This window comes from Emydura macquarii, unplaced genomic scaffold, assembly GCF_026122565.2.
Source record: "Emydura macquarii macquarii isolate MOO-44397 ecotype Brisbane River unplaced genomic scaffold, CSIRO-AGI_Emac_v2 contig_2924, whole genome shotgun sequence".
In the NCBI taxonomy this organism is placed as follows: domain Eukaryota; kingdom Metazoa; phylum Chordata; order Testudines; family Chelidae; genus Emydura; species Emydura macquarii.
In genome coordinates this window covers 1,703,458-1,730,779 of record NW_027133061.1, presented here as the reverse complement: position 1 = coordinate 1,730,779, position 27,322 = coordinate 1,703,458, and the positions used below count along the sequence as shown (strand labels likewise).

Sequence of the window (27,322 nt, the reverse complement as noted above, 5' to 3'; positions counted from 1 at the left end):
ATCTCTGACTCCGCTGTCACCTTCCTTATCTCTGCCCAGCACCAGACACACTGGGAGTTCACCTCCACCCCTCGCTTCTGGCCTCTTCCCATGCCCCCTGTACTGCCTATGGCCTCTGGAATGTTACCAGAATCCAGCCCAACCTCTGCCGAAAGTCATTCATGGTGTAATTACTTCTTGTCTCGCTTCTTGCAATCCCGTCTTTAACAGCCTCCAATCCCTACTTCGTCTTGCTGTGACTAGCATGCTCCCTCACGGCAGGAAGTTGGACTGTTTCATCACCATCCTCCACTGATCTGCCTTGGCTTCCTGTCCATCGCTTGCTCCAGTTTAGAATGAGCTTTCCTGGCTTTCAAAACTCTCGGTGAACTCAGTCACTTCACTCCTCCTCTCTGGCCTCCCTCGGCTCCCCTGATTTCCATCCAGCTTCTCCAATTTACTCTTCCAAGAACCATCCACCTACTTCCCCAGGCACTTTCCTCCTCCAACGTCCATTCAGATGAGAATTTTTGACCCAACCCCATCTTTTACCAAAAACCACCAAAGCATTCTGGGTTTTTTTTTAAGACCAGTGTTGAGCACCTACCCTCTGAAAATTAGGCCCCTTTTGTGGTGTATGGAAAACTGCTAAAATGACAAACTATCACTTTAAGTGAAAAAAGTTTTCCTGGGTTTGCTTGCAGGCTAAGAGATTCTTAATAGAAGAGTGAAGACCCAGCTTAAAGCAAGGTGGGGTGAGTTGTTCTCCTCTGCCTTAAGAAGCAGCCTGCTTTCTCTCTCTCTGTTTTTGGGTGCTTGTGTGGTTGTTCTGAATTCTAAGACATAAAGTAGAGTTATGTTGCAACCTTCCAGCAAGAGTACTTTATGTTCCTGTCTACTGTCTCTGTGTAGGCGCTGTGAGCAGAACTCCTTTATGGTGTTTCAAGGTGGACAGTGAAAATCACTAGGCATTGTTGAAAATCTTGGGTAACGTTCTTTGCTAAGCCATAACTAGCCTAAAGGGGAAAACAAGGAGGAACGGGAAACACATGGAAAAGGTTTTATTCATGAGCTTTACACACAAAGATGATAAAATTAGTACCGAAGGCTGAGGACTCGGACATGGATCTGGTTTTCACCTTGCACTGTATTTTGCAAAAGCAGTTACCAAAATTAAAAAACAAACAAAAAACCATAAGCCTCCTCCCACAACACCCAGATTAAAAACAACCCAACCTCTTGAGAAACAACAAACTTTGCATGATGTGACAAGTAGACTTAAACCCCTCAAATTCCCTGTCACCTAGTTGTCAGCAATCCCTGTCACAGCCCCCTGTGTACATCCCTCCTGGCAGTAGCAAGGATAGCCTGCGCCAGGGGCTGTACGCAGTACACAATAAACAGCTCATCCTATTCCCCTGGTAGGAGTCTAGCAGGAGGGAACAGGCCCCACATGATGGTTTCAAAAGACTTTCATAAATAAAGCCCGCTCCAGCTAGGGGTTAAGTAAAATAAAGCGACCCGATACCAATCCATCCTGATCCGCCCACTCATGAAACTTGTTCTTCCACTTGCCTGGCCTATCTACCAGGAAGCTGTTTACTGATTCAGCGTGTCCTCCGTGCCCTCCATCCACTGTGTGCCCTGTAGTGTTTAACAACCAAAAGGAAAATACCCCCACCCCGCAGCTGCCAGCCTCAGAGATGGCTGCGCCTTGCCAAAATAAATCCACGATCCAGATGACCATACATCAGTCTGGCCTAAAAGTCCTTGCTGCTGAACCTGTTCTTGTTTACAAAAAAAAAAACCCAGGAAAGTTGATGAAATCACAAGACCATAGCACTGGCTGCTTATTCCAATCTAGAGAGACAAAGTGGCGAGGCAATATCTTATATTGGACCAACTCCTGTTGGTGAGAGAGACAAGCTTCCGGGTTTACCCAGAGCTCTTCTTCGGGTCTGGGAAACCAGCTCAGGCTATGTGCACACTACCACTGACTGTGGTATGAACCTTCCCACCATTCCTTTCCTCCCCGGGACTGGAGGGGTGTTAACGGGCCACTTCACCTTGAGTTAACTACTTATGCTAAATAATCGGGCCCACCTTGTCCACGCCCCTGCGCAACATCCATGACGCCGCCGACATAAGTGCTTGTGTGTACAGTGCTCTGTTGGCGGGGGAGAGCGTCTCCCGCTGACATAGCTTCTGCCGCTCGGAGGGATGTGGGTTTTTTTTATGCCAGCCGGGTAGCTCTCTCCCCGTCAGCAGAGAGTATTTTCACCGGATGGGCTGCAGCGGCGCTGGACCGTGTAGATGAGCCCTCATCCGTTAGCCTTGCTCTGACTGAGCCTACGCTCCTGGTCTCGCAGCCTTGATCAGTGCAGTCAATGAGGCCTATCAGTGAACAGGTCATCATCTTTTATTATCAAGGATCTTCTCCCTGAAATGCGCAGGCTCCCTTGTGGTGGCTGTTGCTCCACCTGCCTTACAGGGATCAGAAGAAAGGACGGGCTTGAGGCTCCTTACCCGATTTGAATATAAAGTCGAGGTTTGGATCAAGTTAAAGGGAGCATGAAATTAACCCTCTGAAGCCCGCGGATCAGGCTAGCTGGTGGAATTCAGTTGCCTGGCTGGATCCAGTGGGAGGCACTGGTTTCGTGCCCGTGCCCAGGGCTATGTTGGGCCACTCATGTCAGCACTTAGGGGCTTGGGATTCAGAGCTGCTCAGCACGTCCGAAGACCAGCCCCTGGGGCACCGCAGCCCTGGGGACTCTGGGCACTCGCGTGCTGAAAGGTGGGCGCCCCCGGCTGAGCCCGCCTCCGGGCTGCTCACTGCCATCAAACCCGTCTCCCTGCTGCCGAGTGCCGGAGCCCCTGACCCTATCCTTCACCCCCAGTATCTCTGCTTGGGCGGCGCCGCGGCCCGGCTCTCCTTCTCTGCGGGGGCGTCCTGCCTGCCGTCTGCCGTGGCAAACATGTTCTCGGGCTCCAGGATGAACATGCTGTAGAGGTTCCACAGGAGCATGGTAAGCAGGGGCAGGAAGGTCAAGCCGAAGCCGAAGCCGCGGAAAGAGCGGCCCATGGCGTAGGCCAGCCAGTACAGCAGCCTGAGGAAGAGAAGAGACACGGGGCAAGCCAGGGGTCAGGAGACGGGGCCTGGTTTCCCAAGGAGCAATCTGCTGGATGGCAGGGCTGGTGGGTGCTGTTGGAACTGGGAGCACGTTGCAATCACCTCCCTGGGCTAACGCGCCGAGTCTGGGCATGGTTCAGCCATCCCTCAGCTACCCAGAGCCAAAGCTGGGTCAGCGGCAGGATGGCAGACCTCCAGAGGAAGCCCGGGGGGCTGCAGGGAGTCAGGTGGGCCATTCGCTGGGGGGCGCTTTTCCCTCTAAATTAGTAAGGGGGCACTGTGCTGCACACCAGCCCGGGTGCAGAGTCAGCACTGATCCCACTGCTGCAGGGGGCGGGTGGGCGGGCGGCTGAGTCAGTGGCGCTCTCCCCTCTGAATTCGGGTGACTCCAGTGCCCCAGCACGAAGCAAGGGGGCGCAGTTCTGAGCCCTCTATTCCCCAGCGTGGTGCTCTCCTGCAAGGGGCAGGGGGAAGGAGGTGACCCAGCAGTGGGGCCCGCTCCCTGCTTAATCAGCAGGGACTCCAATCCCGCAGCACGTGGGGGCGCCGTTTGCATGAGAATTAAAACCACTGTGCTGGAGCTCAGGTGGTCCTTAAAGATCCCTGGTGCTTTCCAGATGAGTGGGGCAGGAGTGGCATTCATCGCTGAGTCCTGGCTAAATGTTAGCTGGCCCCAACTTCTCCCGTCCCATGGACGAAGGCGAGAACTCTGGGCACACCAATTTGTTCCACCAGCACTAAATCAAATGAAGGACCAAAGAACCACCCCCCCATTCCCCATCATGATCCCAGCTCTGCTCCGTGCTTAGACTCATTGCTCGCAGCTCTTGGCGCAGGATCCCTTTAAATATAGCCTGGACTTACACCACCGGGGAGGGCAGTGAGCTTACCGTGAGATGGCAAACAGCCCCGTGAGCAAGGGGATTAGCTTCAGGGCTTCCTGGGGGAGGTAGGTGGACAGCACGGCTATGTTGAAGAAGTAGAGGATGAAGAGGTAGACGGACTGGGAGACGTAGCGCCGGTGGATCTCCACCTCCCTGCGCAGCTCCCCAAAGGGCTGCGTGGAGGAGAAGCAGAGGCGGGAGACCCCGTACACGATCAGACCTGGTGGGATCGGAGAGAGAGAACTGAGTGGGGGGGAAGTGCTTTCTGGTGGGACCCAAGGAGCAATTGACCGGGACTGGGGGCATAGCGGCTGCCAGAGAGCGTCTGCGCTCCGGGCGCTCCGGTCTGACAGCTGTGCCGCTGTAGCTCTGTAATAGAGATGCCTTCTACCGCGATGGGAGGCGTTTCTCCATCCTGGTAGTTAACCCACCTCTCCGAGAGGCAGTAGCTAGGCTGACGGAAGGATTCTACTGTCGCTCTAGCGGCATCTACCCCGGGGGTCAGGCTGGCGTGACTGCATTGCTCAGGGGTGTGAAAAGAATCACACGTGGGTGATGTAGCTAGACCTCCATTTGAAGTGCGGACATGGCCTTAGCGCTAGGATAGCAAAGGGTGCCTCGCGGTCCTTGATGTGTTTATCTTCACAAGCCTGCCGCTCCCACTGGGAGGCAGGGCAGTGCTGTTATCCCCCTTGTGTAGATGGAAAACTGGGGCCCAGCGAGAGTCAGTGACTTGCCCGAGGTCACACAGGCCAGGGCAGGGCATTACCTGGATCGCCAGCTAGCCTCCTGACCACTTGGATCATCCTTCCTCCCCCTCACGCTCAGCCTGATGACCTGCGCAGAAGCAGTACTGGGGAGATGCTCCTCCATGGCCCAGTCCGTCCTTGGCCTCTCAGCTGAGACTGCCGGCCAGGGGACCGGTTAGTGACGGCCAAGCAGGTGGTTTGGAGGATGTGGGCACTAGACACTGGCCTGAGACCCACCAGACTCGTTTCACGTCAGCCACCAAGCAGCCAGCGGATGGGAATGGCTGTCGGTCACTCCTGAGCTGGGTAGGCCACGAGCCAGCTCCCCGTTGACTCCAGTGGGAATGGCGAGCTGTCAGCTCTTCAGAAGAATCGGTCCCCATCCCCTGGGCCAGCCGCTCTGCCCCTCCGAGCCAAACCCCCCCCACCCACCCAGAAGCGCTGTGAGGCCCGGGGGAAAGAGGAATGGCTCGCTCAGCTCCGCTCACCTAGGATGATGGGGAAGGTACCGAACACCCCGCAGCGAAGGGTGTAGACCAGCCGAGCGCTCACGGTTGGCATCAGGGGGGCATCGAAGGGCAGGAAGACGTAGGCACCGTACACGAAGCAGGGGAAGATGATCATGGCCCCAATCATGGAGGCCACGGCCTTGAGATTGGCGGAGCTGCAGTCCCGGCATTGGAGGCACTGCAGCCTCTCGGAGAGCGGCTTGGCCTGGCAGCCGTGGTAGCCGGCTGGCTCGTCGTAGTGTGTGGGGTAGCTGAGAGGGCCCCGGCTCAGGAAGGCCAGCTTCTCGGGGTCGCCATTCTTCTCACAGCGTACAATGCCCTCCTCCTCCAGCGGCTGCTTCTTCCAGTCGCTGCCCCCTGGCGAGCCCCGGCACCCAGGGGCCCGTTCGATGCACTGGGGGTCGATGGGGATGAAGACGTGAGCAGACACCGCAGGCATCCCGCAGCCTTCCTCTTCCTCCCCCAGAAGGGAAGAGCCGGAGAAAACCTCGTCCTCTCCAGTAGGCCCCGGCTCAGGGCCCGCCCGGCTCCCCTCAGGGCTTGGCCTCTTCTCTGTCTCAGTTGCCTCGCGAGATGGGGCCAGGTCCTCTGGGGCCGCCTCGTTCATGGAAGAGTGCGGAGACCGATCCCACGGCAGGGTAGCCTCAGGGTCTCCTGGCTTCTTGTCTTGGACATCCCTGCAGGTCATCTTCTGCCCTGAGGGCTCCAGAGCCTCCGTCCTCAGCTCCACCAGCGCAACGTCCTCGGTGTGGGCCCTGGGGTCGGCAGCTGCCATCCTGGGTCTGCAGGGACGTTCCAGCTGCAGACAGACCCTTACTCAGCGAGGCTGGCTTTGCAGTGGTACCAGTAGAATTTATTGCCTATTTAAGGGTGTGGGGTCTAGTTGCAGTCCTCTGTCATTGCGGCAGCCCCTGTGGAGGGACGAAGAACATACACAGTGAGATACCAATCAGGAGTGCCTGTAAATCACCCTTCCCAAGCAGCCAACGCCCCTCACAAGCGCAGATCATTATTAATCAACCCTTCCAAGGTGAGGCAGATGTTGTTACCCCTCCTCTATATGCTGGGGACACGAAGAGAAGTGGGGCAACTCATCCACAGTCACACAGCAAATTGGTGGCAAAGCTGGGACTGGAACCCAGGAGTGTTGGGCACCGGTCATGCTCCTGCCCCTGTTGTAACTACCAAATTACATTCCCTCTGATGTTAAAAGGGAGCCCAACAGTCTTGATCCCCAGGGCTGTGTTCTAACCGCTAGATCAAGCTGCTTCCAGCTGAAGTCAGTGGACTTGCTCTGGAATTCTACTGATGTAAATGAGATCAGTTAAACACTATTATATTTCTTTATTAAGATGTTTGAACCCAGGGAATGAAACAGCTGCTGAAAAAACACACAGGATCGGTTCTTACGGGGCTCTAGAAAAAAGCTAAATAATAGATGTACCCTAAGCAAAATCCCACATCCCAAACACTCCTATAAATTCTGGGCATGCTGCGATCTAGAACAGAACTGACATCTTGTCTACACTTGAAAATTAATTTGGATTAAGGTAGGGTGTGAATTTAAGGCACAATAGCTATTCCAGAATAACTCCATGTGTGCACCAACCTTTACTGGCTGCTCCTCAGGATACAATGGGATGAACGTTAAAAAAACACCCAAACCGGACACTTCACAGATTTTGGATCAGAACTTTGTGCCTTGCCTCCACTAGACGGAAGCTGGGATCTCTGAAGTTGGGATCCGCATTTGCGCTCTGGGGCCGAACTAAAAGACCCAACAGATGCAAACTGGGGACCCCGGATAGCAATCGAAAGAGCAGGGCTTGATTTTCAGGAGGGGTGAGTTCCCCCAGATTCCAGCCACTTCAGCTGGGCTCTTGGCCTTTGAAAATCCGGCTGGGAACTCCTTGCAGGGAGCTGTCAGTTCACACCGAGGGCTAGGTCCTAGAATGGGGGGAAGCGAAACATTTGACCAAACACTTGGCCAAACTCTCCAGTATTAATAGGAGCAACGCAAAGAAGAATCTGCGCGAGCAGGGCAGCCCCGCTCAACTCCAGGCGGCCCAGCAATTAAAATACCACTGAGTCATAAAGCCAGAAGGTACGGCCAGATCTTCTAGTCTGACCTGTATCTCACAGCACACCAAACCTAGGAACCGATCTCTGTGTTACAGCCCTCAGGAGACTAGACCATTATGTTTCACAGGCAGAGAATAGGAAGGACCGAGAGGCATCAATCCCCAAGGCCCCTGCAATGTTAATCACTCCTAAAACACGGAAGGAAATATTGGGAATATTGGCAATGTGTCCTGGATTGGCTGGAATCTGTCAGCCGGGATAGTTCATTTATTCATTCCCACATTGAACTCCCCACCAGCAGACTCACTGCACCCAGGAGAGATCCCAGGGGGCCAGATTCCCAGCTGGTGTCTGTCAGTTTCTCTCCGCTACACCAGCAGAGGACCTGGCCCTGTTGATTTTAAAGAGATGTGGGAGTGTGCCCGTGTGGGGCTCAATATAGGGTAGGGGATTAAAAGCCACTGGTGAGGCCCTCATTAAGTGGTTGCCAAAGTGTTGGAGGTGGGGGAGAGGGGATCAAAGAACTACAAGTAAAATGTTGACGCCTATCTTGCACACACAATAATAATCCTGGGCTCTTACATAACGCATTGCATCCACAGACCTTGAAACACTCTACAAAAGAGGGCAGTATCACTGCCCCCACTTTGCAGATGGGGAAACTGAGGCACAGAGTGGTGACATGAGTTGTCCCTGGTCACCCCACATCCCAGTGGCTGAGCCAGGTCTCCAGAGTCTGTCTGTCTGACTGTCTCTCTCTCACACACACACATGCGACCTGCAGAAGTCCTTGCACCAATCTACGGGAACAACCTCCCCCCCTGCCACACTCCTTCAGACTGCGAGAGAAAAAGAGTAAAGCAAAGCAGAGATCTGGTTTCCCTGGGCTGCTTACTTGGAGAGCAGGCTGGGTTCAGGTGGGCCATGGGGAAACGGGAGCAGGTTTGCGGACGGCTCTCCCTGGTTGTGAATGTTTCTGAGGCTTCTTTCCTTTTCCTGGACTTCAAACCTGTTTAACCAGCAAAGGTGTGGCTGGAATTAAAGGGGCAGAGCAGCTTTGCCTCACCCGATAGGTGCTGAATCGGCTGGCAGAAAAGGTTATTCCCACAGGTTGCGTGCATGTGTGGTGTATCCATGTTTGTGTGTTGGGTATGCATGTGTGATGTACTCATGTGTTGTGCGTGCATGTTTGTGTGATGTGCATATGTCGTGCAAGTGGGCATTATTATCATTAATATGCTTGTGTATACTTGTGTTGTGAAAGCATGTACGTGTAATGTATCGATATGTTGTGTTATGCATGCAGGTTTGTGTGTTGTGTTTTCCTGTTCATGTGTATGTGTGACTGCACTGTTTGCACGTGTATCTTTGATGTGTGTGCATGCACATGCTTTGCACGTATGCTTATTTATTCGGTGCGTCTGCAGTGTGCATGTGCAGGGTCTATGCTGTGTGGTGTCGGTGAGTACACGTGTGTGTATATGTAAGTATGATGTGCATATAAGTGTGGAACACGTGTACGTTGTGTATGGGGGGCATGTGTGTAAATGCGGTGTGTCTGTGTATACAAGTGTGATGTATGTTATGTATTTCGGCGTGGGTTGAAAGCATAATGTGGGAATGTGATGTTTATGTGTGCTAGTACTGGTGTGTGTGCTGTATATTGTGTAATATAAACTCTGTGTGTGTGTAGGCAGAGGTGTGTGACATCAGGATAAGTGCTGACCCTAGCATCAAAATCTTAGATCACTATTTAGTTTGCTGTATGTACAAACTCCTGGATCGGACAGTGGTTTGGGTGCTTTCATTCGCATGAGGTAAGGAAACCAGCAAGATGCCCTTGATGTTTGTGTTTATTTGGGATAGCCCACAAGGTAGAGAGAAGCAGTTAACACATCTCCACAGCCACTTCTCCAAGCAAACATGTCAAGATTCGTTTTCATGTTGAGCAATTTAGGGAAATGAAATGTACACTAAAGGGAATAGAGCTAACATTGCTATGCATTACACTAGCCACCTCCCCCGAAAAAACAATCCACAATCAGGTTATGTTTAGGATCTAGTTACCCAAATTAATGTATGTAATTAAATACCCCAAAAAGAAAAAGCATTCTGAATTAAGGCAGAGACACTGAAGCTTCACTCGCTCAATTGCATCACAGCACTGCCCAGTGGGTGGAGACCTGGACTTTACTCAGAAAGCGCTGCTCCTGTTGATTCAAACTATTAACATAATTTGAAAATGTGTTTGAATTCTGCTCCCTTACGTCTCGTTCCAAGCATTGATCTATCCTGAACATACTAAATTTAGGAGTGTTGGGCAGCTTACAATACCAGGCGGATTTCCTAGGGTTTAATTATATTATGTGTTACAGTCACACCAAGGGGCCTCCACTGAGATCAAGACCTCTTTGTGCTAGGCGCTGTGCACACATGTAGTAAGAGACCGCCTCTGCCCCAAAGAGTGTACAGTCTAAACAGAGAAAAGCGACAAAGGCTGGGAGGGGAAACAGGCATGTAGAATGGAACTGACTTGACTTCATAAGCAACATATCAACCTGTTAGACTTTAACCCTTTATTAAATCATCTATTAATCATTTCTTAATCCTTTACAAACTAATTAGAAATAATACCCATATTGTAAAAGTGGGACCAGTTAAAATAGAACCAGGGTCTCCTGACTCCCAGTCCAGTGCCTGATCCACTAGAATTTTTAATGTAACTGACTTTTTCCTATGTCAGTTCTTAGATCCTGGCTTCTCAGGGCCAAATTTGGCCTTCAATTTCACCAATGTAAATTAGGAGTGACTCCATTGGTGTTACTGGATTTAAACTGGTTTAAGTGATAGGAGAAGCAGGCCCTCTGTCATTGAGGCCATCTCCTGGTGTCAAATCCAGAGCATGATGTGATGACATTGTATTGCCAACCCCAAGTGTTCAAAATTAATGACTTAGGCCTCAAGAAATCATGAGTTTGGTTTAAAAGTCATTAGAATGTGTTAAAAAATAATTAATTTTGGGTCCTTTTTCTTGAAACGGGAAGACATTGTCCCCACATGCGGCCCACTATGAAGAGTGAAATGGGGCCCCTGTGACAATGAAAGGGGCCCGTTGTCGCCATACGGGTCCACACGGGGCCCCCGTGACAATGAAACGGGCCCCACGGGTCCATACGGGGCCCCCATGACATTGAAAGGGGCCCATTGTCGCCATACAGGGCCCAACGGGTCCATACGGGGCCCCCGTGACAATGAAACAGCCCCATTGTCTCCAAAGGGGGCCCTGTGTTATTGAAGTGGGGGGTCCCAGCTTCCACACACCCCGCCCCCACTCTCAGGGGGCGGGGTTTGGCCCTGGGAGGTCCCCATCCCCACTGCGCAGCGGCGCCTCCTTCTCTCTGCCTCCCTCTGGCGAACACCGGGGTTGTTGTCAGTCAATAAAGTTTATTTGAATGGCCGTTGAAGCTGGGAGGCGGCCATTTTGCCATCACTAAGTCCTGGCAGCGGGCGGCGGTCGGAGGCAGCTCTCGCGGGGATTAGCCGCGAGATCTCGCGAGGTGAAGCCGGAGCCGGCGCCCGGCTGCCCTCCGCCGGCGGCGTGGGCGGGCAATCCCGCTCTCGGGAGACTGAGTGGCGGGCGAAGTCTCGCGTGATTTCGGGCGGGGCGTCCCAGCGGCAGCAGCGGAGCGATGGCGGCCGAGCGGGGCCGGTGGCCGCGGCGGCCGCGCTGGGGGGCGGAGGCGGAAGGGAGCGGGCGCTGCTGAGGAGGGAGCGAGCCAGCCGCGCCGGGCCTCCCCCTGCCGGGCGCCATGAGCCAGGGCAGCGGGCCCCCCGGCGAGAGCGGCGAGCCCGAGGCCAAGGTGCTGCACACCAAGCGGCTGTACCGGTGAGGCGGGGCCGGGGGGAGGGGGCGCTGGTGGGGGAGATGTGGGGATGGAGGAGAGGGCCTGGGGGGAGGGGAGATATGGGGGGCTGGGGGAGGAGAAGTGGCATGTGGGGGGTTGGGGGGGCTGAGGGTGAAATGTGGGGGGAGGGGAGAGGTGGGGGGCTGGGGGGAGATGGAGAGGCATGTGGAGGGTTGGGGGGGGCTGAGGGTGAAATGTGGGGGGAGGGGAGATATAGGGAGAGGAGGGGCTGGGGGGCAGCTGGACCCAGGATAGGGGGTGGGGTGGAGGGAGAGGGACCTGTGCATGGGCTGTCGTCTTCTCTGCTCCTCCCTCCTCCCCTCAAATTGTGCCATTGCTGATATGGGGTGGGGGGCTGATCACCTCCTCCTCCAGACAGGGAGCCAGCAGGTGCATTCTCAGTCTCCGGGCTCTGCGGATCCAGAGGAGCTGGCCGGCTCCCAGGGGGCTGGGCATTCATAGACCTTGCTGGTTACTCTGAAGGGACCCTGTCTAGCAAGGTGTTTGTACAGTACCCTGCACGACAGGGACCCCTGATCTAGGCTAAGGCCTCTGGGTGCTACTCCAATGCAAATCTTGAGTCTGCCTGTGCTGATCTCAAGTCTTCACAGGAAAGTAGGTCTTGAAATTCCATTATTACTTAAATCTCTGTATTGTGCATGGAAACAAGCAACAGTGACCCTGGTTCAGGGAATAACTGTGGCCCTGGTCAAGGTGGTGCAGTGGGGAGGATGATCTTATTATAACTTGGAGCGAAGGACTGCCATAGGCTTCAGGTATCGGTGCTTATGGAGACATTTTATCTAGGGACTGGGGGTATGTCTGCATTACGGGGACTGTATTGGCATAGCTACAGTGCTGTAGCTATGCTGGCATAACCCTATGGTGTAGATGCAGCCTGTGCTGACAGAAGGTGTTTTTCCATCGTAGGAACACCACCTCCGCAAGTTTTGATGGAAGCATTCTTCTGTCAACCTCCTGTGTCTACACTGGGGGTTAGGTAGGCATAACTGTTTGACTCGGGAGTGTGGGTTTCTCCCACACCTGAGGACCATAGCGACATGTCTACCATAGATAAGTATAGACCAGGCCTGAGAATCAGGACTCCTCGGTTCTGTTTGCTGCATACCCATGGCCAAGTCATTGCCCCTCTCTGCCTCAGTTTCTCCGTCTGAGGGCTGGTGTGCACTGCCCAGTTAGATCAACATAAGGCAGGTTACATCGACCTAATTATGTCCGTGTCTACACTACAGTCTTCCTCCCGCTGATGTAAGTGCCCTACTACTACACTGACATAAAAACTCCACCCCTTATGTTGGTGTAGAGTAGGGCAGTACAGTGTCTGTGTAGACACCTCATCCTTTACATTGGCTGTTAGCTGTTGTGTCAGTTTCATGGCAGGAGCCCCAGAATTGACAAGAAAGTCAGGAGCTAGAGTCCAGCTGCCCTGTGTTCCCAGCTGGGAGCTGGGGTGAGGAGCACGGGCTCTCAGCTCCCCACACTGCCTCCTTACGTTGGTGGAAGTGCTCCTGGTGAGGACGTGCACCACCTACCCAAGGAGGGTAGTGTGGACATGAACCACCACAGCAATTAGAACAACTTGCATTTCTAGTGTAGACACACCTTGAGTAATTTTGCTTCCTTTCCCTGTAAAATTGAGAGAACCACACAATGCTTTGTAAAGCATGTTGAGATCCTTGTATAAGAGTTTTGAGCGATCGGTTATTAGAATGCATTTCCTTATCTGTGTCTGTGATCTTTATATAAACACCTGCCTTTTACATTCGAGTTAAATTACATATTTTTCAGTACACACAGTGTAGCGAAAAGCAGTGGTTTTAGTAGGCCATGTTATAGGCGGCTCTGTCATGCAGGAGATGCCTACAGGGCCAAAATGTATTGGGGTCTCAGTATGAGCAGACTGTGAAATACTCCATTCCATACTAACATACCATTCTGGTGTTCAAGGCAATAAGAAGTAAATTTTATATTTACACTTCCAGGGCAGAATTTAAATACACAACTAAGTGCTGCTTGTATTATTACAGCTGTGCTTGGCCTTTTTAAAAGGTCTGTTTATTACAAAAAGGACAAATTATGTTAGCCAGAAGCTTGTAGTGTGATTTTTTGTTAAAGAATTTATAACGTCTACACTGGCCAGGGAATCTCGTAGCACATTGCTAGTAAGTCTACTGTGACTTGGCTTGCGTGCTAAACGGAGCCTTGTGTCACATCTTGCTCCTTTGCTCAAGTGTAGGATTGTGTAAAGTGTGCAGGTAACTTTCTTTCCAGTGAGTACTGTACTAGTCGATGTACTGTTCTAATCATATTCCATGGGGTAGCTGAGGACATGGGCTATGATGAGGTTTTCTGGAAACTTTTGATCCCAGTGTTGACTTGCATCTTTGACTCATTTCTTCTTGGATGTCCCCAATACAGCCTTTAAACTATGCATGAATGGGCTCACCTTTGTGACTGTAATTGTTGTTTAAGTGTCATGACCAGTGTCACACAGGAAGTTGGTGGCAGAGCCAGAAATGGAACTCTTAACTCCCAGTCTAGTTCTTCAGCCACAAGATCATCCTTCCTTCAGTGCAGAGATTCCTGTGTGAGATTGTGAAGAACATGCTGTAGGCAGGGGTGGGCAAGCTTCCCCATTTGGCTCTTCCAGTATGTGTAATTTCTGAACTAGTCCAGTCCTGGACCTCTTCTAAAAATCTATCCATTGGGTTAAACAATGTGTGGTTTAATTTGAGACCACCAAACTTGTTTCACCTGGATCCCACATCAGAATTGGATCCAAATAACCACTGACTAGCCAGTCAACTCTGCATGAACTTTTGTGGACTACAATTTTAGATTTTACTTTATTATACTATTTTGTACTGATACAAGCTGGAATAAAACTGAATGGCTGCAGTTCCCTCTGCAGACACATCTTGTTCCCACAAGATTACCCCACTCAGTAATGTTTCAAATAAATAAGCTGTGAGTAACCCACTCTGCCATCTTGCCCAATTCCAAAATGTTAATGGCAAGAAAAGAAAGTATTAGATCAGTTTCCCTTCTAGACAAAGAGGACTCATCATTGGATTGTTTCCATGCTGCTTGGCATGAGATGCCCTGTTTGGTTCTTTTAGCAGACTGGCATCTGATTTGCTTCCTCTGTGGTTCTGATCTGCTGGCAGAGAGCTGGACTCAAACCCAGCAGGTGTTAAAATATGTAGTGAGGCAAGACATCAGTTTGTTAATCCCAAAAGGTATCTCAGCCCCTGGTGTCATTCAGATTAGGACATGAGCAGACAGCCGTGTTCTGATCAGTGTGTTGTGTGTATCTTGTAGAAAACAAATCTTGCTCCCTTTTTGTCTTTTTTTGGCTTTTAGGTTGCAGATACAATGTTAGTTTGTGTCCATAGAAACATAGAAAACCACGGGAAGGACCAGTGTCCACTAGTGCCCGTGCACTGCGGTTTCAGGAAGTTGATCATGTGGGATACACCCTAATGGATGATTCCCAACCCTATGCTCTAGAGGAAGGCAAAAATACCTTGAAGTTCCCAACTTAAACACTTCCTGGAGGAAAACCTTTCCTGACTTCAAATTTGGCAGTTGGTTCAACCCTGGTGCATGTGAGCAAGATTCGTTACTTAACCATTTGATCCTGTTTTTACCCAGCAATACTGTTGATATCCAAATAATTATCTGTGTGGTTTTCTTTACTCTCAGTAAAGGCAATCCTTTCAAGTGTTCTGGCATTTGTTGCCCCCTCCGTGTATTGAACCTAACTTCATGTGTGTAACATTGAGCAGTGTCTGTGTGTTTGTGTTGTTGCTTAGTTAAGTAGATCCTTACACAAGACTTTGTGATCCCCAATTCTGTCCTGACCTATGAGCTCCATTGAGCTGTCCACAATGAAAGAATCGGAGTTGTGTGTCCATGTGAGATATCCATAAAGCAATTTGAGTTTAATAAGTGGCAGGACAAATGGGTCAGTGTTTGATCATCAAATACAGTTAATTTGTACTCCTCTTAAAAGAAGACACGTGCTTGCATCACATCATATGCAAGTTAACATCCCATGTTCAGGATCTGTTCAGCTGCTTGAAAACAGGTGTTCACGGCTACTCAGTTTCTGACCCTGGTAGTCTGAGTGACATAATTTTTCATTTTGAGAAGTGTCATAGTGACTGAGTGAGGTTGGACCAGAGGCAGCACAATTTTTTCATAGTTGCCTGGTGCACCATGAAAAGATGTGCCTTTTTAAACCATACCTTTGGCAGAAGTAAAGATGACATATTTTGGCCCACTCCTGGAAGGAAAGGAGTCTTTCAAAGGCTTCCCTTCACAGGGGAGGGGGAGAAATGAATCAGCAGTTCCAAGTTCTTCTGTTAACACTAGTGTATGTAACACAGAAATAAGCTCTGTTTTGATCACATTAATCTTTGATCCTCTTGTAGTGCTTGGTAGTAAGATGTAAATGGTCAGACAAAAATTGTAGGATGACAATAAAAGGATATCCTTCATAGCTATTAACTTTTATCCCTCTAACTTGACTCTGGTCAAAGCAGAGGACTAAGAGCTAGAACTAGAACTCCTGGCTTCTATTTCTGACTCTGCAACTGACTTGCTTGACTTTTGGTAAATTGATTAGCTTCTGTGCCTCTGTTTCCCCACCTGCAAATGTGTATATTTCCTATCTACCTCATAGGGGTATTATGAGATTGGAATAGTGTTTGTGAAGTGCTTTGAGGTCCTTGGGTGGAAGGTGGTATAGTATTTGTAACCAATTCTTTTGTATGTGATTCTCTACCATGAAGAAATACAAGACAAGATCAAATATTAAGAAGAAATTGTTACATTAATGGAACTCTCTTTTTTGTACAGTAACTTGGTTTTCATCTCCCAACCCATTATTTGCAAACAATGATCCTGTATAGGGACAGAATCATTTCAGTCCACACCCTGCCCCTCCCCTTTTGCCCCCTCCCTGAGAAATTTAATTTAAAGATCCTTAATCTCTTTCGGACAAATTCGTTTTTTGGGGTATCATGTGAGATGGACATTTTTGTCTTTTTGGGATCCTGAAAAGTGTTTTGCAAGATTACTTTTCAACCTGTGCATTTGTAAAGGAGATTTGATTTGCTAGGAAGGAGCAATGTGTGAAACTGTCTGTTGCCTTGCTCTAACTTCTGTAGTTTTCAAGGAAATGGTTATCCATTCGTATCTATTTTTGCATGTTCTTGCTTGCGGATGCCTCTACACAAACTGTCTGGTGTCCATCTGTGCATATTTCTGAAGAGAAGGTCAGGGAGATATTAATGGGGGTGATTTGCTTTATGCTAGTGATGGAGATTTTTTGTGGGGGGAGGGTGGTGGCAGCAATGGCTAATGTTCTGCTTTGGGTAACCTGTATTTGGTCTATCTTATCCCTTATTTATGGTACAGTTTGTCTATCTTCAGCTACTTGTTCGAACAAGTATCTCTCGATGCATGGCAGCTACAGCAATAGAAATGTTGAAGTATGTTCGGAGTGGATGACAAGTAAAGAGGTTTATGGGTGGGAAAGAGTAACTACCTATATGGTTGATAGCCTACAGATTGTTGGCAGGATGGAGGAAAGGAGAGTTGGGAGTTGTGTTTTGAAAAGAGGATGTGAGGAGTGAGTGAAATACAGAGAGGAGGGTAGACTGTTTACCATAGCTGGTGCAGTGGCAGCCAAATTATAGAGTTGACAGAGGCAGGGGTTAAGGAGAAGACCCGAAGTAGTAGAGTGACTCTGACTTGGTCATTACTAAATTTTGCTTTCTTGAGCTCCTCTTTTAGGTATCAGTGAATGTGCTTTCTGCCTGTTCTAGTATTTGCTGTTGATACTTACCAGATTCTCTATTTTGATTATGGCGCAGTTGTCCCGATGGAATCCATTTGGCTGGTCAGCTTAGTGCATATCCTTGAATCATCACATAGTTGGTATTTTACACGTGTTTGCATCCTTCTCTCGGAGACCCAAGAGTTTCAAGCAGTGACTCATGAATGCAGTTTTTGCACTGATAATACACTTGATGTTGCCTGTTCAATGTTGCAGCTGGCTTTGGAGAAAACATTTTGTTTTTAATTCAGATATTTTAAACTGTTTAGCCAGAATAATAATACCTGGCTCTGACTGAGCACATTTCATCAAAGGATCTCAAAGTGCTTTGCACATATTAATTAATGAATCATCACAACAATGATGGGGAAAGTGAGGCACACGAAGGTGAAGAAGTGACTTGCCCAAAGTCACACAGCAGGTCAACAAAAGAACAGGAACAGGAAATACAGGACTGTTGATCTTTAATCCCCTCCTGTAATCACTAAAAACCAATCTGTTTTGATAATATTACTTTTTTTGTTAATTGCAGAGGTTAAAAGTTCACTATAGTGTATCAATAGAAGTCTGTATCATTTAAGTCTCTGCCACTGCAAAAATACTTTATATTTAACTGATCAGGGAGTGGTACCCAGTGGCTAAGCAGATGAATTCTAGCATATACTTTTTTGGTTACATAAGACATTTTTTTCCATAAACTGTATAGGATAATGGAACTGTTCAAAAATAGCAGATCAGTTGTTGAGATGTGGTATGGTGCAGTTAATTAATTATCATATTAAACAGGCCAGTGTTCTTCCCTGCCTGAAGCCATCATGTGTAGATTCTGGATCTCATATAAGGCCCTGGCATGTGAATTGTTATCCTGAAGCTCCTCTTTCTGTATTGTCTGGCAGAGCGGTGGTGGAGGCAGTTCATAGACTGGATCTCATTCTCGGTAACAAGGCAGCTTATCAAGAAGTGTTCAAGCCAGAGAACATCAGCTTGAGGAACAAGTAAGTTGGGCAGATGCCGTATTTTGATTTTTTGGTGGAAGAAATCTTATGTGTTAAGTCACACATGACTTTGTTTCAGCAGTTTCACAGGGGACTGAATTTGTAGTGCACCCTCTCTTTGGGCAGGGACCTTCTTTTTGTTCTCTTTGTACAGCACCTAACGCAAGGTTATTCTGGTCCATAACTGGGGCTCCTACATGTTGCCACATAACAGAAGTCTTCTCCACTGTGGTTAATGGAGGTCTGGTTTTTATAATTACAATACCTTAAAATACCTGGGTATAGAAGGAATTGCATACATATATGGTAACACCTGTCTTTAAGTTTCCAGCAAAATAAATAAATAAATAACATAAAAATTTTGCTAGTAGAAGATTCTTTAACTCATGGTTGAAAACATTGTACTGGAAGCATATATGGATAATTAAAAGTGATTGTTTATTGGGGGTGGTGCTTAGTGCAGGTTTCACTCTATGTAAATGCTAGTCTGACAGCACTTTAGTTCCCTTGCTGTGTAAATTTATTATGTGGCTTGCATTTAGTGTTTACTTCTCTGTAAAAGTGTCTTGTAGGTTGAATGCTGATAAATAGCTGGTAAAGGTGCTAGACCAATTGTACGTTTTCATTCATTCCCTCATTCTCATAATTACCTAATTGTCCTGCGAGCTTCTGGTGCAGCTCTGAGCACATCGCTGCTTCAGAAATGAAGTCTATTCGTTTCCCTCCTCCATGCTCCAAAGACTTGCAAGGCAGGAGAGTTTGCCACAACATGCAGGCCTTGGGGGGGGCAGCTGGAGGAGATTGGGAAATCCTTGCCCCTCTGATCTTGGTGTGGGGTGTATATTTTGGGGGTGGAGCTGGGCTGCTCCATGAATTGGCCGGCCACAAGGACTCTCATTACTTGTGCAGAAGAATGGCTCCCTGTTTACAGATGAGGTGGGATACAAACTGCTCCCTCAAAAGACTGACCACTGCACTCCATGCTTCAGCAGGAGGGGTCATGAGCAGAGGGAGCCACTTCCCACTGCTCTCCCTTGGGACTGGCCATGTTGCTGTCAATCTGGAGGGTAAGTGACCCAGCGTGCACTGCCACTAGATGGCCATGCTGTCCCTGTAATGATATTCAGGCTTTCCTTCATCCCTGCTCATGTGGTTGTGGTTATATAAGTGGCTACTGCAGCTAAATGGAATAGTAAACTTTCTGCTCTCTATCACAGGCTGCGAGAGCTGTGTGTGAAGCTGATGTTCTTGCATCCAGTGGATTATGGGAGAAAAGCAGAGGAACTGCTCTGGAGAAAGGTTTACTATGAAGTTATCCAGCTCATTAAAACAAATAAAAAGGCAGGTATCGGTGCCTCTGAGCCAGAAATTCTCATGCAGTGTGACGTGTTAATGGCTTCATTTACTTGGAAACATGGTCTGAGCACAAGACCGGGAGCCAGAAGCTCCTGAATTCTAATCTTAGCTGTGTCATAGACTTCCTTTCTAATCTTGGGCAAATCATTATGGCCTCAGAGGCGCAGGAGCAGAGACCCTCTCCAAATCAGATTGCTTTCTGTTTCCCCATCTCCAAAATAGGAATAATATCTCCATGTGAAGCAGGTGTCAGAATCGATTCATGTGAAGATCCAGAAAAGTGCTGATTAGTTCCATTTTAGAGAGAATCTAGAAATTAAAATTATTTTTATTATGTAGTGCTATGCACACAGTCCTGGTGATCTTATCAGATGAATGTAAAGTGAGCTTTGTTCTAATTGAAGTACCATACTGGTCTTATCTAAATCAGTTTCTGCTTTACAGTGGACTGAGGTCTCCTGATACCTTCCATCTGAGGATCTCAAAATTCTTTGCAAATATTGTGTTAATGAATATGGCCACAGGACCGCCGAGCTGCGGGGAAGTATTGCAAACAAGTGCTCAGATATCACAGTTCAGAGCACAAGGAATATACTTGCCTTCTTTTTTTAATTTTCTTTTAAAGGTCAGGAAAGCAAGGCATAAAGGTGGTGTGACTTGCCCAGGTTATTGCAGCAAGTCTTTGGCAGAGCTGGGAATAAAATCCAGATTTCTTGACTCTCAGCTCTGTGTGTTGGCTACAAGATCATCTTTGCCATCTAGAGAACTTGGTAGTGCCATAGAATGAAGTCCTGGTTTGTTTCAATGCATTACTGTGTACAGATAGCAATTAGAGTTAGTGAAAATATTCTGAAAAATTAATCATTTTGAGTCGTGTGTATGTGAATATATATTCATTCAAGATGTAGAGAGCATGAACTGCATATATGTTATTCTAATAGAGGCACAAGTCCTTCAGCTCTTCCATCCAGCTGTCCCACAATAGTAAATCACATGAACTGAGGAGGGAAGAAACATTGAAGCTGATCATTTTTAGGTGGGATGCTTGTGAGAGTGGGTCTACACTGCAAAAAACCCCAAACCCCCCCACATAACTCGGATTAAAATAGCAGTGAAGAAGCAACAACTCTGGTTTAGCAGCTCAAGTTCAACTCCATAGGCTTTTATTCAGGCTGCTAACCGGAGTTATAAGCTATTTTCCATCTTCACTGCTATTTTACCCAAGTAAAGAAGACACCTTTTTTTGCTGCATTGACCTGCTCTTAGAGGTCTTGGCCTGTTGAGCGTGGCAGATCAGTGAAAGTTTGATTTAGTACTGCTGGAAAGAAGGCTATTCGCATTACCAGAAACCTATCCTTGGTATTTGTTAAAGTACACGGGAGGGTGTTGGTGGCTAAATGCATAATGATAACATAATCAGTGTGGTCAAGTAATCCATAAAGGTTAGAGAGCTGAAATGCCTGTTAGATCTAGTCTGTTTCCCCCAACCAGTGAATAATTTTTCTTGTGAGCATTTGGTTCACTCTCTTCCCAAGCAAATGGGTCTTTCACCGCTTCCCTTGGGAAAATATGCCAGAGTATGGAAATCGGGGAAACATTTCTTGATTCTCAGCTTGTGATTTAATATCTTAATAATCTATGATTCCTGGTCATACCTCTGTATAGTGCCTAAATAATTTCTCCTTCCTTGATATGTACACCTGTCGTACTACCAGATATTAACAGTACTGGTTAGGTTGTTTAGTAGAAAGGTGGACTGAATTGTGGGAGGAGGGCAAAAGATGAGTTACCACCTACCTCTGTTTTACCAAGTGCAGCTTGTGTTGCCAGCCAGAATCTTACCTGGCCTGCGTTAACAGGCTCTCACCTGGCTGCCTATTTCGGTTTCCTACAGCACATTCACAGCCGCAGCACCCTGGAGTGTGCATATCGGACTCACCTAATCGCTGGCATAGGATTTTATCAACACCTTCTTCTCTACATTCAGTCTCACTATCAACTGGAGCTGCAGTGCTGTATTGACTGGACTCACGTAACAGACCCCCTGATAGGTCAGTGCCTGTTGTGTTTTGGCTCTTGGTTGATGCAAGAGTCATAAGCAGATGACTCCCCTTTGCAATTACTTGTCTCTGTTTCAAAATGCAGAGAATTATCCTTTTCTGATTAGCTGTTCTCTGTTCAAAACAGATTGTCTGCTCAGCTTTTATTTTCAAGTTAAATTTTTGGTAATGAAACAAGAGGGGTGGAAAATATTTTTTATTGCAGTCAGACTGCTCTTAGAAAATCCTCTAGCAAGTGTTAATGTTCAGTAAGGCAGATCTTACAGCAAAATTTTGAAAAGCATTTACCTCTGGCTATGAAGAGTATCTTAATAAATTTAATTAAAGTGAGCAAAATTGTGGGGAATAAACTATAGAGAATAAAAGGCTTTATCAGAGGATCACATTAATCAGAGAGAGAATTTTTGCACTCTTGTGATCTCCTCCGTCTGTGCATGGCATTTATTTGTTTTATCCCGCATGTATATACTAAGACCCTTGATGCTGCAACTGAATCTGGGCAAACCTCTGCGCTCCAATGACTTCAGGGGTCTGTCCATGTGGTTCCAGTTGCAGAAATGGAGCTGAAACTTAAGCTGTTTTTTATATTAATATTATTATTATTATTATTAATTATGTGGGGAGGGAGAATAATGGAACATTAAGAGGGACTTTTTAAGGGGAGGAAAAAGAGAGATATCCACAGGTATCTAGCAATGGAATATTTACTTGTCTGTGTTCAGTTTTTAGCTGGTGGAAGGTTATGGTATTGCAGTTAGCTTTGAAACATCTGTTTAAAAGGCAGAAGACCTTGGCAACTGTCGCTATGAGAAACATTTTCATGGTACTGCAGAACTAATAAATCCTGTTATAAATTCTAGCTGGATTTGTAGTCCTTGTTAAATGACTGCATTTGGATGGCTCCATCCGCTAAGTTTCTCAGGGTGCTCCAGACACTTGCAATTAAAATACAATATCATGTAGACATCATAAACATAGAATGAAAATGAAACACTGCAGCATCATTAAAAATGGTGGATGGGGAAGAGTTGTGCAGAAGGGCAGACAACTAAAAACAAGAGATGTGGGAGGAGACTAATGGCAAGGTGGTGTAAATGGGGATTACAGACCTCCATGGCAAAACCAGGGGGTAGATTCACCAGCAGCTAGCGGCATAACTGTGGAGTCAGCGTATCAGTGAAATATCACTCCTGCAATGCCGTTAAATAATCAGAAAACATTCCTTACTGGTCGCTGACTGGCGGGACGGTGGCGATGGAAGATTCTTTCAAAAATCTGTCCTGATGGGACATGTTCCGCCAATGACAAGCACCTCCAGGAGTTAAGATGACTCATGCGTGATTGTTTTAGTTGGCTTTAAATCAGTTAATTGGGACCCCTCTTTTGTTGCTCCTACCACTTCTCAATAACTGAAGTTTTTTTTTTTTCCCCTGGAGGCTTTTCTCCCTGTGTGACTGCAGGTGCTCTATCTACAGGAATATATTTTGTTCTTTTTACCTTTCACCCATGTTATTTCTCTTCCTCCCCTGTTGTCTGCGATCTTATCTTCTCTCCTCCGTTTTCTTCCTTTTCTTTTAACAGTCTCTCCAAGCTTATCCAGGTGGTGAATGCACACCACATTTCTAGTGGCTTAGTGGTAAAAGTGCTGGTCCTGGCTCCAATACAAATGAGTGAGGTAGCACTGTTAATGATCCCCGTGGAACAGTGCAGCATACTGCCCTTGGGGGATGTAGGGGTAGCTTAAAAAAAAGGGTATGTTTTCTGCATGAGCCTTGCACAATCTGGTAGCCTGAGACAAACCTGCACTGATCTATAATACACCACAGACAAAGGCCAGCACTCCAGTCTCAGTGTGTGATCTCTTATTTGCATGCCCTTAACCGTCATGTATCTCAGGAAGAAGCGTAGGCTGCTGATCTCTTTCCAGCTGTCTTCACCCACGGCTGTGTTATGATTTGGTATTTCTCATGTAGGCTGCAAGAAACCTGTGTCTGCATCGGGGAAAGAAATGGAGTGGGCACAGATGGCGTGTCACAGATGTCTGGTTTATCTGGGAGATTTAGGTAAGAGCAGTGTTTTCTTGCAGGGGGACCTTTAAAATATAAAAGCTGTTGCATGCGGGAGCACTGATACCATGATCATTAGTCACCAGTGATAATTCCTTGCAGATGCTGGTTTGTCTTGGGCCTAGTGTACACTTAGAATTTTGGTTGGTGTAGCTGCGTTGCTCTGGGGTTTAAAAAATCCACACTCCTGAGTGCCATTGCTGTGCTGACCTAACCCCAGTGGATGGAAGAATGCTTCCATCAGCCTAGCTACTGTTGCTCAGACAGGTGGTTTTTCTATAGTGATGGAAAAACCCATTCCATCACTGTAGGCTGCTCCTGCAGTAAGGGATTATCTGGTATAGCTACAGCATCATAGACAGTGTAGACAAGCCCTTACACGCATTTGTCAGTGACAGATTTAAAGTGAAACCCTCTCAGATAACAGATTGTTTAATAGAGGTTCCAGCTTATATTCAGCTGTGATGCTTGGAATACCTTTCCCAAACCTGAAGAAGAGCTCTGTGTAGCTCGAAAGCTTGTTTCTCTCACCAATAGAAGTTGGTCCAATAAAAGATATTACCTTACTCACCTTGTGTCTCTAATATGCTGGGACCAACATGTCTACAACAATAGTGCACACATGAAAAACTTAGTCCCATGAATTTCTGACACACATGAATATGCGTGACCTGTTGCAATCTGCAGGCAATTAAAAACTGCATCAGCATTATCATGGTACATGAATCAGCCCCTGAGCTTGTAGGCAAATCGACATTCCCTGTGTGATTGTGAAAATGTCTTGCGTGACATGACAGAAGACACATTATCACCTCTAAATGGCACTCTTGCCAGCAGTCTCAAAGATGCCAAGTATTGTCTACTCACAGAGACTATCTTTGATATGGCCTGTCTACGGAATTAGGAAGGTCTAATCTGGACACATCCAGACTAAATGTTTGGCATTGTGCTAGGTGATTCAAATTTAGTTAATTTAGATTCCTCTTCCTGCCATTAACATTGGTTTCCTCTGCTTGCTGGAAAATTCACAACACAAATGTGTACTCTGAAGTAAGGTTAATCAATTCTTGTGCTTCAGGGCGTAAACAGGTCAGCACATGGGTCAGGTAGGATTTCCTCCCTCCATTTACAGTATTGCACAGCTGGTCAGACAAATTCTGTGGGCTGCCATCTCTCTCTGAAACATCAGGGATTGACTACTGTCACATGCAGCAGGACAACAGATTTTACGAACGGGCTGCATCCAGTATGGCAAACCCTACATATTTCTGTGTTTTCCTAAATAGCAATTCTCCTTTGGACATTTCGTGGCTTTCCCAGAATGTGAATTTGCTGACTCAGCCATTGACTCTAACTTTGTGACTGTTTGAACCTGCAAGGGAAATGTGCTCCTCGGTGGTGGAGTTCCCCCCGTCAGAAGAGCTAATATTCATTGTTCCCTTTTTGCACTGGGCATTACCAGCATCAGACTCTGATTTCTGTTGTGTGTGATGTGTATTTCTTTTCAGCTCGCTATCAAAATGAATTGGCAGGGGTGGACACGGAACTGTTGGCTGAGAGGTTTTACTATCAAGCCCTTTCTGTTGCACCACAAATTGGTAAGTGAATTGCCATGAATTTTGGCAGAACAGTAATGCGGCTCACATAGCCTTAACCTCTTATGAAAACGGCTGCAAGAAAACACTGTGGTAGCAATTGCTCTGCTTTGGTTTACACTTACATTTCTTGCAGTAGAGAGATTTGTTTTATTATCCAGTCACAATAATTCCCCTTTATATGAGAGTCTTTCTTTCTGGCAAGCCAAAGAGAGGAGAGCATCGTTGCTTTAACTCCCAGGATGACTTTGTTTTATCAGGTAACAGCCCCTTCTCTAGCTGCATCATGCATAAGAGTTTAAATTTATACGGAAGTGGTGATGTCATACTTGTCTGGCTCAACCCAGATCCAGCTGTGTTGCTGCTTTTGCAGAGTTCTATTGCTAATACTCTTTTTCCCACTGATGCAACCCCACATACGTCTTTTTTGATTTATAAGCAGTTAGTTTGTGCAAATGTTCCATAGTGGGAGGTGGATTCCTGGGTTCTATTCCAGGTGTGCTGCTATGACATCTTTGGCAAGTCACTTAACACTCTGTATCTCAGTTTTCACATCTGTAAAATGGGGACAATTTTGCTAGTACAAGGTTAATGCACGTAAAGCACTCTGAGATTCTCAAGCGAAAGGTGCAGTAGGAGTACAGAACTTATTTAATGGATCTCTTCTTTAAAATCTTTTAAATAGTCAGTTTCAATTAAAACTTAATTTTAATTTCTATAAAGCGCCTGTCATGCTGTTCAAAATAGAAATGCATTAATACAGAACAAAATCGATACAAGGTCAATTAATGATTTGAGACTTCCTGAAAATACATTGCATGAGCTGCCCTGAAGAAGCTTGGCTGAATAGAGCAGTCTTGCAGAATGCCCTGAAAGTCTTACCAGATCTGATAGCTTGAGGATCTCTGACTGAGTACACCTTTCTAGCACTATACAGATATTGAAATCTAGAGTATCTTAATTAAAAGCCTCAATTGATCTCAACTGTGGGCTTCAGATGTGAGCTGAGAACCTGAACTAAATATAGAGGCTTAGAGAGTAATATTAACCCCTTGAACTGCACTCAGAAACAAACCGTCAGTACAGATCATGGCACACGATCACCCTCGGAGAGGTATTGCTAAGTGGACAGCTGCATTCAGTAGAAGCTAAAGCTTCTGAGTGGTCCTTAGAGGCAGTTTTACAAAGGGTACAGTTACAAAAAGTGTTTCTTTGCACAACGCAAGGCTTTTCCTTGTTGAGTTGGGGGTCAGCCATAGCCACAAGTATGAATAATTGGTGTTTGTTGATAAAAATTTATATAACATGGGAAGTTTACACGGCACTTTTACAAATGTGGATAAGATGTTCTAGCAATCCAAATAAGATGAACAGACAGCACAGTAGTTTCTGAGAGAAGAGGACATAGAAATTATTGATGACAAGAAGGGCTTGAAGGAGGAAGGGGAGTAAGAAGACGAGGGACAGAAAGATGTGAGGGTAGCATAAAGCAGAGTGGAAAAAGGTGAAGGGAGCAAGTAGCCCGAGCCTTCTCATCATGGCTTTGTTAATATCCTTTGTACCTGCTGGATCTGTGCACCTTCTCTTATGAACAGAACTGTAGTGAGACATAAAGGATCTTCTTGCATGGGGGTTGTTTGAAATAACACAGGCTAGTTCACTCTCCTTTTGATTTTCGTGACAGGGATGCCCTTTAACCAGCTGGGGACACTGGCAGGGAGTAAATATTACAACGTGGAAGCTACTTACTGCTATTTACGCTGGTGAGTGTCTGCTACAGAGCATACTGAGCCTGGAGGGAGCTGATTCATCCTCATGGCTCTCGCAGTCATAGAGCCAGATTATTTTCTCCTTTTTCTTCACGTGTTTTTTCACTTGCACATCCGCTGTTCATGGGAACGTTGGTAGAGAGGGGTTGTGGAAGTCATCTCCCTGATAAATGACTGTACTGGATCACAGGATCGCTATGCCACTGATTAAATAAATAACATGAAGGGCCAGATTTTGAATATTTAGCACTTAACGATGAAGACAGGTGCCTACTGAGATTTTCAAAAGCACCTAGGTGCCTGTAAAGGTGCGGGCAAGTCCTACAGCCTGGTGTGAGCCCCACTTTAATGTCCCTCAACTGGGGGAGATGGGCAGT

The 27,322-nt window shown here is 47.2% G+C and overlaps 2 protein-coding genes across 2 annotated transcripts in view; one reads left to right on the top strand and one right to left on the bottom strand.

The window, feature by feature from the left end:
- Positions 1–1,082: 1,082 nt before the first annotated feature.
- On the bottom strand, positions 1,083–8,321 carry TMEM79 (transmembrane protein 79). The gene is made up of 4 exons (XM_067569509.1): positions 8,229–8,321; positions 5,231–6,162; positions 4,000–4,213; positions 1,083–3,086 (listed from the first exon to the last, which is right to left on the bottom strand). Exons 2-4 carry the CDS (start codon positions 6,024–6,026, stop codon positions 2,867–2,869), a joined length of 1,230 nt encoding a protein of 409 aa, XP_067425610.1. The 5' UTR covers positions 6,027–6,162; positions 8,229–8,321; the 3' UTR covers positions 1,083–2,866.
- A 2,682-nt stretch (positions 8,322–11,003) lies between these two features.
- SMG5 (SMG5 nonsense mediated mRNA decay factor) overlaps positions 11,004–27,322 on the top strand; it is a 45,065-nt gene continuing 28,746 nt past the window's right edge. Inside the window, exons 1-7 of the mRNA XM_067569406.1 lie at positions 11,004–11,219; positions 18,001–18,099; positions 19,317–19,440; positions 21,350–21,506; positions 23,489–23,578; positions 25,090–25,179; positions 26,861–26,939. Coding sequence (XP_067425507.1) covers positions 11,143–11,219; positions 18,001–18,099; positions 19,317–19,440; positions 21,350–21,506; positions 23,489–23,578; positions 25,090–25,179; positions 26,861–26,939 — 716 coding nt within the window. The 5' untranslated portion in view covers positions 11,004–11,142. The remainder of the gene's footprint in view (positions 11,220–18,000; positions 18,100–19,316; positions 19,441–21,349; positions 21,507–23,488; positions 23,579–25,089; positions 25,180–26,860; positions 26,940–27,322) is intronic.

What these genes read in the sequence shown, in the direction of transcription:
- TMEM79 (XM_067569509.1), bottom strand. Translation starts at nt 6,026, where the DNA reads ATGGCAGCTGCCGACCCCAGGGCCCACACCGAGGACGTTGCGCTGGTG. An exon ending in TACCTTCCCCATCATCCTAG is followed by an intron (nt 4,214 to 5,230) that starts GTGAGCGGAGCT and finishes CGATCCCACCAG; the next exon opens with GTCTGATCGTGTACGGGGTC. An exon ending in GGGCTGTTTGCCATCTCACG is followed by an intron (nt 3,087 to 3,999) that starts GTAAGCTCACTG and finishes TCTCTTCCTCAG; the next exon opens with GCTGCTGTACTGGCTGGCCT.